The sequence below is a fragment of the Hippoglossus stenolepis genome, chromosome 8, assembly GCF_022539355.2.
Source record: "Hippoglossus stenolepis isolate QCI-W04-F060 chromosome 8, HSTE1.2, whole genome shotgun sequence".
NCBI lineage: Eukaryota > Metazoa > Chordata > Actinopteri > Pleuronectiformes > Pleuronectidae > Hippoglossus > Hippoglossus stenolepis.
Genome location: NC_061490.1, coordinates 16,215,446 through 16,228,600, shown reverse-complemented (window position 1 = coordinate 16,228,600; position 13,155 = coordinate 16,215,446). Strand labels below are relative to the sequence as shown.

At 43.9% G+C, this 13,155-nt stretch overlaps 1 protein-coding gene across 1 annotated transcript in view; it reads left to right on the top strand.

Moving 5' to 3' along the window:
* Window positions 1-6,508: 6,508 nt before the first annotated feature.
* Window positions 6,509-13,155, top strand: part of si:dkey-246i14.3 (ephrin A4) — a 32,884-nt gene continuing 26,237 nt past the window's right edge. Inside the window, exon 1 of the mRNA XM_035164460.2 lies at window positions 6,509-7,060. Coding sequence (XP_035020351.1) covers window positions 6,942-7,060 — 119 coding nt within the window. The 5' untranslated portion in view covers window positions 6,509-6,941. The remainder of the gene's footprint in view (window positions 7,061-13,155) is intronic.

Sequence of the window (13,155 nt, the reverse complement as noted above, 5' to 3'; positions counted from 1 at the left end):
GAGGGATATATGATGAAGAGGAGAAGTGGATACCACTTGACATTTTGTGATACAAGTGGAAAGATAACAGTTGAGTTAAGGTACAAATATTTAAATATACTTTTTGATACTTCCCATTGAGGAATATGAAAAGTTTCTCTATTAATATTAGCATAAGAGTCAACAGTGCAATAATATCCTTTTCCAACATGCTGGTAATGTGCATGCTGACTCACTTGCTCTCCGTCAACAGTTTATATTGAACACTTGATTAGACAGTGTCTAAAGATGGACGACACGTTTCCACGACCATCATCCTGTGCATTTGGAGCCAGAGTCTGCGCACGACCAATCGTGAGTCAGTCTCAGCTGTCAATCATAACATTTGACTCGATTTTTTACAGCAAATCAAATTATTAATTAAAAAATAAAAAAGGAAAACACTTGAACACACATCAGTGTCATAAAATCTACCTAAAATGACCGAAACAAAAATTATTTTGGTTTTGGTTTGGTTCTTGTCTCATCCACTAACATGGAGGAGGCCCAGGTGGTGATCCAGACACTTTGGGCTTCGTTTTTGTGGCGCTGTCATGTCGTCCATCTTTATATACAGTGTATGATTAGGACTGAGCCATAGTTATTTGTAATACTATAGTGAATTTCATACTGATGGTGTGAAGATAGTATCTAAAGGCCTTATTGTGTATGATGAACATATTCTGTCAATAAAAGTACATCTACAACTCTATGTATCAAACCCTGACCTATATGCATTGGTGCATCACTTGTCAACCAGACTGCAAACCTGTGTAAACTCAGATGTAAAATATTACTCTTTGGGTTAGTTGTTTGCTTTGCTTTTATATTTTTATCCTGCTATATGAATTTGTTCTGCACAGTGAATGAATATGCTGAGGGTCAAGTTCTTTTTATGTCACAATATTCTTGGGCTGTAAAAGTTGATTCTGATTCTGGTCCTTGATTACATCCCAAAATGACTGAATTAGGATTTAAAGTGAGACTAAGTCATTTTAGAAAGATGTTATTGCCCAATCTTTCTCTTCACCTGGTCTGGTATATGACCAGTAGCTAATGGTGACTAATGTAGGAGCCCTGTAGTAGAATATCATTAGTATTACTAAGTCATTCCACTTAAGACCCATTTCTACTCGTGCTACTCCCCCACCCATTTTTAACCTTTACCTTTATCCTGACAGTTAAATATTCTGACTTAAGGTAGCTGTCAGACTGCCAAGAACAGAAACTGTGCAAGCATTTGACGTCAGCCTCCGGTACAGCTTGCTGGCAGTTTAATGGACATATTTCCATTAGACAAACAGCTGGATTTCCGCCTGTATTGAACATATATTGCAAGAGAACATCGAGAGAATGAGCTGCTTTGAAAAGGGGAACGAACAAGCAGTGAAAAGAAAATTACCTGTGGAGAAATAAAAAAAAGCACATTGGAGACTGTATCTGTGATGATGAGGAGTAAGAGGAGACGCAATCTGACTGCTCGCATCACTGATTGTTGTATTCAGTCGGGGCCACTTGCACAGTCAATAATAATGGAAAGCACATGACATACGAGTACAATAAGACACCATGCCTTGTTTATCTGCTCAGATGCAGTACATGGCAACAACAATAGCCCCAACTACTGCATTGAAAATCTATCCAACATACTCAATCTTCATCTCTTTCTTTGCAAGGAGCAACTATTATTCACCAAAAGAAGGGGAAGTGACGCAGCCAACGACAAAAGAGAGAAATGAAATGAAGGAAGATGACCATCGATACACAAGGGTGTGAGAGAAGAGTAAACAACGAAAGACAGGTGGAGCTGAGGAAAAAAAAAAAGAGCGCGGGGAAGGCAAAGGGGGCTTCAGGGGGAAGCATGAAAGAGTGGCAAAAAGCATTCAATAAACACGTCTCTATAGTAACCAAGATGTAATTTGCTTGGTGAGAAAGAGAGAGCGATGGAGATTGCGGGAGAGTGATGGAGAGAGGGGAATAGAAAAGCATTTACCATCACTGCTTGAGTCCAGAGCTGTAATTACGGAAGTGAGACGCAGCGAGAGAGAGGGGGAGGGAAAAAAGAGCGGAGGTACACACACAAGAAAGGAGCTGCACACAGTGTACTTTTACAAAAGGGAAAAGGTGAGAATGAGAAACTCATACAAGTAAAGTGACGACCTCATGTAGTGGGCGTGCAGAAGCAAAGCAGGGGAGGAGAGCGGCTCCAGAAAGAGCACAATGACAAACATAAAGTGGAGGAGAAAGTTGTGAATAGGGGCTAATTTTGTAAATGTCTGTTCATAAAAATCATTGTGGATGGAAAAAACAAGTCAATCCTGACTGGTCTGATTAGGTCCAGATGGATCTTAATGTTGCAGAGAGAGAAACGGACGGATGTGAACAGATGAACGAGAGCATGTGGAACGGAGTAAAAGTGAGTGAGAGGAATGAGTGACACGCAAAGACGAGATGTGTTATGGGAGGAAGCAGCGCTCAGATGACGAGTGATAGACAGGCCAAGATGTGTGTGTGTGTGTGTGTGTGTGTGTGTGTGTGTGTGTGTGTGTGTGTGTGTGTGTGTGTGTGTGTGTGTGTGTGTGTGTGAAACATGCAGGCATATGGCCGATCAAAATAGTAAGAGACCACAAATAGCAGGATTACAGAGTAGATGGAGAACGGGGCCAGTCCCAGTGTGTGTGTGTTTGTGAGTGTGTGTGTGTGTGTGTTTGAAAAAGTGATATAACTAGAGGACTGTGTGTGTTCGTGCTGTGTGTGTGTGTGTGTGTGTGTGTGTGTGTGTGTGTACAAGAGTTGATTACAGCTCTGGCGAGTGGCTCGGTGTCAGCCTGTATATGTGGAGATAACAGGATTAAGAGGCTACTGACACTACTGTACAAAAGCAATGGAGAGGAGAAGAAGTGATGAGAAGTGATGAGAGGAGAGGAGAGGAGAGGAGGGGAGAGGAGGAAACAGCAGGAAAACAACAGTAAGGAAAACATTCCGTTGGTTCCCAATATTAAATAATGGGTCAGACACTGATGCAATAGAACCTACATGTTAGAGATACTGGGTATATGTGCCAGGGATTATTGTTTTGGTGGCCCTTACACCTCATATTGCCCATTCCCTTAATTTGTAACCCGTGCACGTGCCGACCAGATACTTCCTTCATCCCATAACACAAACAATAGATATAAAATATAGATTAGTGACAGAAATCAATTCTTCCTTTCAACATGTTACCAAAAACTGGATTGAATCAATACAGAGTTGTTTTTAATGGATCTAAAAATCCTTCTTTTTCCCAGTCAGGCTCTTACAGTATGAGGCTCTCTCATGAACATGCAATCGTCTGCGAAAGTTACAACAGTTTGGGTCATTTCAGGAGAGATTATACCCACACAGCCTCAACGAAGGAAGGAAAAATAGTTGTTGTATTATAATTTATTCAATTTATAAACTGGAAGATTTCATACCTCCACCGAGCCGCTGCAGTCCCCTCATGAAACCACATTTAAATTCACAGGATTCAGATTTTTATTTGGATCAACTTGCACACACTCATCGATATCAGTCCCCCACATCTGCTTGATTTTCCATCCATGAATTATTCTCTGAGAAATCAAGGAAAATTTTGGTTAAAGAAAGTTGAAAAAAAAAAGTCCTGGATGCACTCCCTGATCCAGATCCACGCTGAAATTCAATGACTTCTTTCCTGACCCATTCTGCACCTTCCAAGTTTCGTGGTGATCCATTTCGTAGTTTTTGCATCATCTTGTTTACAAACAAACAAACAAACAAACAAACAAACAAACAGACAGGGGTGAAAACATAACCTCTTAATACTTTCAGATCCTTTCCCACCAGACCTAAAACTACCTGCACATTTAGTCGCAAAGCTATAGAGGAACAGTTTATGTAAATCGTGATGTAATTTAGTGCAGATTTCCTCTGATGTGACTATAACAGAGAATGTTTACTGAGATAAAATGTGCCAGGAGACGGTGGAGGGGGAAAAAAAACATATTCGACCAGTAATGAGAGGATCAATGAGAGCAAAGATTAGCACGGATGATGGATAGAGAGTGAGGAACAAAGAGGGAAAAGATTCTGGAACGAGGGCTGATGATGATGAATAGCTGACACGCGGGAGCTGAAACTAATATTAAGGAGAAAACAGGAAGGAAAGAGAGATAGAGAGAGAGAGAGAGGAGGTTTCGAGGCAGAGGAAGACAAGGAGAGGAAAGTTGTTGCTGGGATTTCTTTTTCTGCCTGTTTAGTTTAAAACGACCATTAGTACGTGCAGAATTCATCAGCTGCGCAATAAACCGGGCTTTTAAATTAGTGCATCTTAACTGTAGCGCTCAGTGGGGGCTTCCAGGAGGCAAATGAAAACACTTTTCTCTGCAGTTTTCTCCAAGTCAGGGGGGGGGAAAGTGGTCAATCTCAAATAGCGTGCAACAGAACAGTTAGCTCCGGGGCCACTGAATATTTAAACTGTTCTCAACACATTGCCAAATTGAAAGTTAGAATAAAATGAATTTTCACAAAGCTTTATTAACCTCTGGCTCTCCAACAAACTTTGTTAGCGACTGTCTGGTCCCGTTGATCAATCAAAATGAGAGAGCGAGCGAGTCCCCCCGCAGAGGGAGTTACTCCACGTTTGCTGAGGGAGCGCTAGCACACCAGGGACAAATTAGCCACACAGGAGCACCGCGGCATCATGGGAAATTAATGATCGGGACCTCCAGGAAGTGAGCTAATGAGTCCTAGTACCGCACACATGTGTGGACTGTGAACCGCACATACACACTCATGCATTAGGCAGGATAAAAGATGGGGCAAGCAAGAGGAGGAGGAGGAGGAAGAGGAGGGTGGGGGTCCTTCAGAGAGGAAATAACCAGATGTGCATGTTGCAGCAGTTAATAACACAAAGCTATCAGTGTGACTTTGTCTGAATGAGCGATAGTGCTGGTGCAACAGCGGAGTTAGTTATCTCACACACACACATACACACACACACACACACACTTAAGAGAATAAGATAATTAGAGAGGACCACCAGTGGCTTTCTCTCATGGAGGCGTAGTGATTACTGTCACTACACCCTCCCCTGGGGCCGCTGACAACAACCACTGAATTAATACTTGTCAACACACACACGCACACACACACACAGACATACACAAGTGTGGCTGAACTAAATGTGGATCTTCCAGACTACAGTCAGAGGTGCTGTGTTTCCCTGTTTGATTATCTCGTGTGTTGGTGTAACCGATGGTGTCTAGCGTTGCGTGTGTTGTGTTATGATGAAAGGAGTTGCACCATGAATGCCGTGTTCAGGCAGTCAACTCTAGCTGCACCGCTCTAATCATGTGACATCACACACGCCATTTCAATTTGGCGGTCTATTTAAACTGCAAAGATCTCTCATCCCTCCCTTTGTTTGTGTACATAAGTTGACTCCGTACACAAATTAAACAACAAACTACACAATAACTTAAAGGTAGTAAGTAAACAATTAGAGTGAGGCAAAAATGTGGACATATACAAACAAAAAGTCACGTACCTCTCCTGTAGAGTACAACAGCAAAAATTGGAGAGGTGAAGTCACACTTTTAGAAGTGAGCAGAGGGGTACAGAAACTTCTCAAACGATCCACGTGTTGACTACGGAGGCTTAGACATGTCAGGTAATAGGTTAAACTGATGTTTGTGGGAGTATAACATTAAATATTACAAATGTATGGTGGCCCTAAAGTGCAAAACACAACAGCAAATAAGAAAAAAACACAAGGGCAAATAAGAAAAACAACAAAACTCAACAAATTACAAAACACGACGACATTAACTTCTAATGGAAAAAGGTGGCTGCTATTGACAAGACTCGTCGCTGATTGGATGGACTCACTGTCCATGTGTTTTCTTATTTGCCCTTGTGTTTTGTGACTTGTTGTGATTTGCACTTGCAGGGCCAGTGCACTGATGTATAATGGACTCTGTTATCATGTTGTTAACATATTCCTTCTGTATAACTGTCATTAATAATTAACAATTTGGCCATATAATAATTCTCGGAGCTACACTGTAAGTATGACGTGTAGGGGCAGGAGGTGGGTGTAGGAGGTGATGAAGTGGGAATATTCTCTGTCCCTGACGGGGCTCTGTAAGTTGTGTGTTGGAGCCTGTTGCATGGAATCACTTTACAGCCCTCAGCTCCAGACCAGTGATCTAAGAGGGGCAGAGAGAGGGTCTTTCCTGACCTTTCCTGAATAACTGGATCAGTGACAGACTTGTCTCCTCACACCAGTCGGCGCACCTCCCAAACATTTAACCGCGCACTACAATAAACACACACGTACACACACACACGTACACACATCACCACACCCATGTCAAGGGATTGGTCCAAAGTTCCCCCTGGCACCGCCCTCAGCCCAGAGGCCCCTCCCTGCTGGCGCTTTGCAATCTGTCGCTGCCAGTTTCCATTTACAATCTGACCCACTGCTGCAGTGCGCGGCTCAGCCTCACCTTTAAACTCACCTTTAAACCTCAGTTTACAGTGTGGGACTTTGCAGGGGGAACCTCAGCTCATGGGCATCATGCAGAACAATGGATAAACTCTGGAGAACTTCTCCCAGTGGAGGTGCACACCTTCAACTCTGCAGCCTGTGACTGTTTAAACCTTTTAAAAAGCTACTGCACTCACTTGTATTCATGATGCGAGGCTGCAGCAGCAGATGACAGAAGTTTGGAGCCGGTTCCCGAGTTAGTGAAGCCGCTGAGAGGAAGTTGTTCACCGGGTGTCTCCTCCTCCTCCTCCTGCTGCTCCTGCTCGGTTCTTCTCCTCACCTGAGGCGCGCACCACTCCCAGCCAGGCAGCCAGGCCCCGGCAGACACCGCTTCTCTCCGCGGGCCCCCCCTCCCTCAGCGGCGGTCAGGATGGCCCCCGTGACACCGGGAGCTCTGGCCACCTGGAAAGCCACGGTTTTACTCCTCCACCTCCTCTCAGCCGCGGTGGCCAAACGACATGTCGTGTACTGGAACTCCACCAACACCAGGTGAGGAAGCCCTCCCCAGAAAGGAGCAGTTTCTCTGAGCTCCTGCTCGCTTCGGGCCACGAATCAAGGATTAGTAGTGAAATAGAGAAAAGTGGTTCAGTGTCACGACTTTGCATGAAACTGAAACTGGTCCGAACTTGTGCTGTTGCACAATAATTGCTAATGGCTCAGGCTCCTGTGAAGAATCTGTGCTATGCAGCAGATCACGTCCTTGTGTGCAGGAGCAGGTTTGATCACCTAAAACCTGCCCTGAGCCAAAAGTGATCCCACATGTTTCTCCTTTTAGATAAAGAAGCTTGATCTCTGGGGCCTCCTCGTCTCATTTGAGGAGAGAGAGGCCTCCTGCAGGTGATCCTCTGGCTCATAATAGCCACACTCTAACCACTGTCTTTTGGCGTTTAGTGATTATGCTACTTAAGGGAAAGCAGAAGTATGGGCTTCTTCTTAAGTGTACTGAATGGTGCCCTAGATAACATTCTGAGGACACAGGTGTATATTAAAGTGAGTATGTTGGTGTTGGTGTGTGTGTGTGTGTGTGTGTGTGTGTGTGTTTGTGTTTTTGTGTGTAGTGTGTTTATTGGGACCATTAGCAGGCCAGAGCCAGGCTCACCTGCTGATCCAGGTGTTCCAGTCTGGCTAATTGAGGGGTTGAGGTGGGAGGCCTGCAGGGCGAGTCGGGCCTGATGCCCAGAATAACACGTCCCCAGACCACCTCTCTCTTGACCTGCACATTTACAAACTCCCGCCACAAGGCCTGATTTCCCCCAAACTCCTTCACATGAGTGTCCCCATTACTTGATAGCCACCGAGACCCCTTTGTCAGTCACAGCGTTGTCTTTTTTTTCTACATTTCTGGTTGCGCGAAATGTGACAGAAGTATGAAGCCCAGGATTTATAATTTCCCAAAGGGCTTTTTTGTCGGATCTGCAGGACTTTCCTGTACTAGAGTCAGCTGAGGTTATATCCAGTGTGTCCAGCTGGGTAAAACCCAGTCTTGTAATTGGGATCCTACAGAAATGCGGTGTGGCGAGGATTAGGAAGCATCTTCTTGTTCCCCAGAGATTCAGGGATGAATGGTCGCACAGCCTGTGGCAGGGCCACACAGTCGAGTGCAACACCACACAATCACAATGCCATCAGCATCACGGTGGAGGGTAACCCACTGTGGCAGAGAATCACTCTCATCAGCAACACCACCCAATCACAAAGCTATCAGTGGAGCCGTGATGCTGCAGCCGCTCCAGAATCCCCTGGGTTTACCACCAGGACTCACTTTTTCCTCCTCTCCTCTCCTCACCTCTCTTCTCCTCTCTCATTCATTACCTCCCTTGTTACATCCCACTCACCTTTTCATTTTTTATTTTTGCTCTGCACTCCTCCTTCACCCGTTTATCTCTCACGACTCCCTCCTGCCCAGTGATGGATATTGGCGGTGGGATTAGTTGAGCTTCATTCATTTTCCCATACCATATTTTCTATTAGCTGCCTGCCAGCCAGCCAGGTTGTCCTGAGGCCTGTAAATGTAGCCTGGCGAGGGTGAAGGAGCACAGGGACAGGAGAGAGAGAGAGAGAGAGAGCTGTGCCGCTGTTGGCATGAGGCTGCAAGGCCTGGTCCAGGGCTGGAGTCCAGGCTCTGGGCGCAGAAGGCACATTATTCAACCAAATAACCACTTTTGGCTTTTTGGTTATTTGTCCACAATGTTGTAGTTGAAATCAAACCATTATTATTTACTATATAACTCCCTTCTTTAAGCAGCTTTCGTCATTAGTTCTATACAAACGAAGGATCAGCTGAATCCCTCAGCTTCACTGAGCACTTTATCATCTTTCAGCACATTGTTTTGATTTAACAGCCAACCTAACTGTTCCGACTCAGTTTCACTTTTTACATCAGCAAAATAGCTCTGACTAACTAGGGCTGGGTGATTATAGCCAAAAATGTATCAGTAGAAAAATTTCAATATTAGTCGATATCGATAATTTTCACAATAAATGTCAGTTCTTTTAGGTTTAAAGACAGAATTTTACTTCTGAGTGAAGGTTGTGGTTTCAACTGTTCTTATGGGCAGAGAATGACAAAATATTTTATAAATCTGAAGTAGAACATAAAAACCGCTATACATCCACTCTGCGTGAGCAAAGCATGAGCCATATATGGTTATATATTGAACTTTTGTGATATTGCTATTTTTTTAATTATATTGTGATAATTATTGATATCCTTTTATCGCTCAGCTCTTTGACTAACCTGGCCAGCATCAAGCTGCAGACATTAAAACTGAATAAGTATTAGATATATATATATTTTTTTAACCAGCTTAAGAACCAGATATTTCCTTCAGGCATTGATGGAGTAAACTAAATAATTCGAATATAATAAGTATCAGTGCTGTGTTCCTAAAAATCAATTAATTTAAGTAAGTTTAAAGAAATCCCATCGTAGATTTAATGGAACACGTTGACAGCATGTTGTTGTTGTTCTGGCCTTTGTGCACCTTCTCATTGGTTCAACCCTCGTTGTAAATGTTGCCGATAAAGCTTTCAACACCTAGAAGCTAAAGAACCGTGCAGAACAGTTTAATCCTGCCTAAATGATCCCTGCCATCAGGTGAAGAGAAGCAACGACCGCCGCTGCATGAAAGCCTGAGCTCGTTTATATACAGTATAGATCGAACACAACTGTAGCTGGTGAGCAAACAGGCTCTTATTTAATACGGGTGACAGGAGACATTCTCTGGCCGTCACCTTTCCTTCGACATCTAGATTTATGGTTTTAATGAAGCAGGGGCAGTGAAGTGGAGACTGAAGGGTCTCGTTGCTCTGGTCTTTGATGGCTAATATGGCTGTAACAAAGGCTCAGTGAAACACTTTAACTGGCGCACATTTAGCACCCTCCAGATTGAAAAATGGAGCTCTGAAATGGATGTGATAGACCTGACTGCAGGGTCAGCGTCGGGCGCCGTGGAATCAGATGCCCCGGCCTCTCTCATTGTGGGGCTCAAGTGGTTCGACTGCCCTCTTTTATGATTTTATGGAAGGAGTTTATGATCGCTTTCATTTTACAACCGCGCCTCTCCCTCCCCCTCTCTCTCTCTCTCTGAGCAATAGATCCTTATTAGATGAGAAATTCTTTTTTACTTCCTAGAGCAGTTAAAGGTTAGTAAAATATCATAACCTCAGCTTGGTTTACTGGTGTATTCAGCCCCCTCGCGTGTGCTTTGAAACCTATTGGAGCGAGTAGGTCGAGCAGCCGTCTCGCTGATTCAACAGTGTCTGCGCCCTGTGCCACATCCATCCTCATAGATTTACTCCGAATGTGTCAGGAAGTTTACTCAGAGAAACTTTGCATACGAGCTGCCTTTTAGCTTTAACAAGAATAAATATCACTCATACCTGAACCTTCAATAAGCTTCTCCATTTCTCTGTCCTCTGATGGACCCTTGTTCTTGGCTCCTCAACACCTTTACCTTTTTGTTTTTATCCGTCATGGCAGGAGTTGAGCTTGTTACAACAGTTTCCCTGGATCGCTGCTCAAACTTGAATCTCCAAATCTTTGTGTTCTCTTCTCCCAATGTCTTTCTTTCCAGAGCAGTGGATTTGTGGGGTTTTAACTGGAGATAACAGTATTTTACCATATGTGCACAGTAGGAATATTATAACCAATGTTTCTTAACATGTATCCCCTGTTGCTTGTACTTGAACTCACTCTTCAAGTCTGGACACGGACCTTAAAGCATTTTAAAACAACATCAGACCCCCTCCTCTGCGTCTCTCACTCTCTATTCTTGCACTCTGTCTTTATCTCGCTCTCCCGCTCCGACAGAGACTGAGGTCGAGCTCAGGAGCCAGTGGAGCATGTTTAAACGGTGCGTGCAGCAGATGAATATTTGTATTGGTTTTCTGTATCTTTATTGAAAGCAGCCCTCATAAGTCTTCCGTGTAATCTCCGCTCTGTTTATGCACCATTTCTCTCCGTGCACGCTCACCGATGATCCCGTTTAAATACCAGAGTAAATCACATTCTGCATACCATACCTTCACACATGCAGACACATGCACGCACACATCCGGCTTGTGCAAGCAGACACCCCCAGTATACAGTAAAGTGAAATCAAACACTGCCCGTAATTGTGTCTTGTCAGGGGAGATGATGGCACATTAAGACTGATTTCTGTTTTAATTTTTTTTTTCTTTTTTTCTTAATTCTGCACCCACAGGTCTGACTGTCTATTTCTGCTCCGTCGTGTGTGTGCATGCAAATGAGTGTGTTTCTCGCAGTGGCTGCTATCTCTTCTCTCTGTGTCTGTTTCTATACTAATCTCCGTCTTCCCCTGGTAAATGATTAACATGGAGAACCTGGCTGAACTATAATCAACAAACCCACAGTGAGGTAATTACCACTTTATTCCCTGTCCTGCTAACAAAGCAGCCCCCACTCTCTATCTCTCACAGGTTCCCTCTCTACTCATCTGTCATCAGGCTGTATCAGTGTCTCTCTCTCTCTCTCCCCTCGTCTGTCTTTCTGTGTCAATGCTTATTGTCTCTGCCGTGGTCCGTGTTAGATGCAGAGATGTGTTTGTGAGTGTGTTTGAGAGTGTGTTTGCGCACCTTATCGCTCTTTGTAAATGTGCTTTCTCTGTTTGTCGGTGGTATTGAGCATATTATCTGGAGGTAAACTGCGGATGAGTTAAGTTTGTGTACACTTCAGCTTCTTCATCTCTGTCAGAAAACAATGCGGGGCAGTGATTTTAGTGATTTGTATGCCTGTGAATTGACATTCGGTGGCATTGTTGTCTGCTGAAGTTTGCTTCAGTGGAACAATGGCTGTTTCGTGTGTGTGTGTGTGTGTGTGTGTGTGTGTGTGTGTGTGTGTGTGTGTGTGTGTGTGTGTGTGTGTGTGTGTGTGTGTGTGTGTGTGTGTGTGTGTGTGTGTGTGTGTGTGTGTGTGTGTGTGTGTGTGTGTGTGTGTGTGTGTGTGTACCTTAGGTTTATATTTTGCATAAAAGGAAAGTCTTTGTTTCCGTGAGAAAAGATGGTGTGATAAATTTCAGTTCTGGAAAAACAAAGCATAAAAAAGTAGCAGGTTACCAGGCTCTATTCAAATACTTAATTTATTGTTTCTACTACTTTCTTTCAACTTGCAGAAAGTAATGCAAGTCCTCACTTCCGGCCAGCGGTGTGCGGCTGTGGGAATATTTACCAACCGCTGTGCCGTCCTCTCGACTAAATAGGTCATTGTTTTGTTTCCACTTGCTAGTTGAATTTAGGTGTGACTGAAGTGTTGGAGAGAACAGGCATGTTATTGCCTTTGGATGCTTGGTTTTTTGAAGGTGCGGCGTGCTGATAGAGTATTGTGCAACTGTTCCTTTTGCTCTAAAGTGTCACATGGCCTCATTTTAAGAATAATTTCCAGAGAAACTACACAGAAATGGGTTTACGAGTAACTGACACTGCTTCCTGCTTTTTTAAAATATGTATACATGTGTTTATTGCAATATTAAAACAACATAGAAAAGCTTTGCAATTGAAGTGAAAGCCAAATACATTCACACACACACAGGAAGACATAAGCACACGGTCTAGAAAATGAGGTTTGGGCAGAGGCCTGGACGTCTGTATTAAAATGGATCAGATAGTCACAGTGCAGCTTGGAGCCGTCGCAGTAGACATGGTGTACAGGCATGAAAGGACGGCCGCTCTCTCCTCCTGGTCAGGATATTTAGTAAATCGATACCAATTTAACACCCAGATATTATCGCCGGCTTCTCGCATTATCGCCAGACTGCATATGGGCCCATCTCTTTCCCAATTTCTCACCCCACGCTGCGCTGTCTCTCTGTGTACACACATACATCAATATTAGGCTGCATTAAGCTGTAATAAGTTGCATTGTATGAATGTCTCCAAGTGAGGTGGAACAGCTGTGGAATGAAATGAGGTTCGACATCGTCTGCAGCTCGGGCTGGCACGGCACAGGCATGGCTTTGGCACAAAATGGCTGCTGTGCTGCCGTACGTGTGGGAAGAGGTTATGGTGGTTAAGGGCCGTTGGTGAGCGCCGGCTGGGAGCGCATTCATTCATCCATCCATTCATGC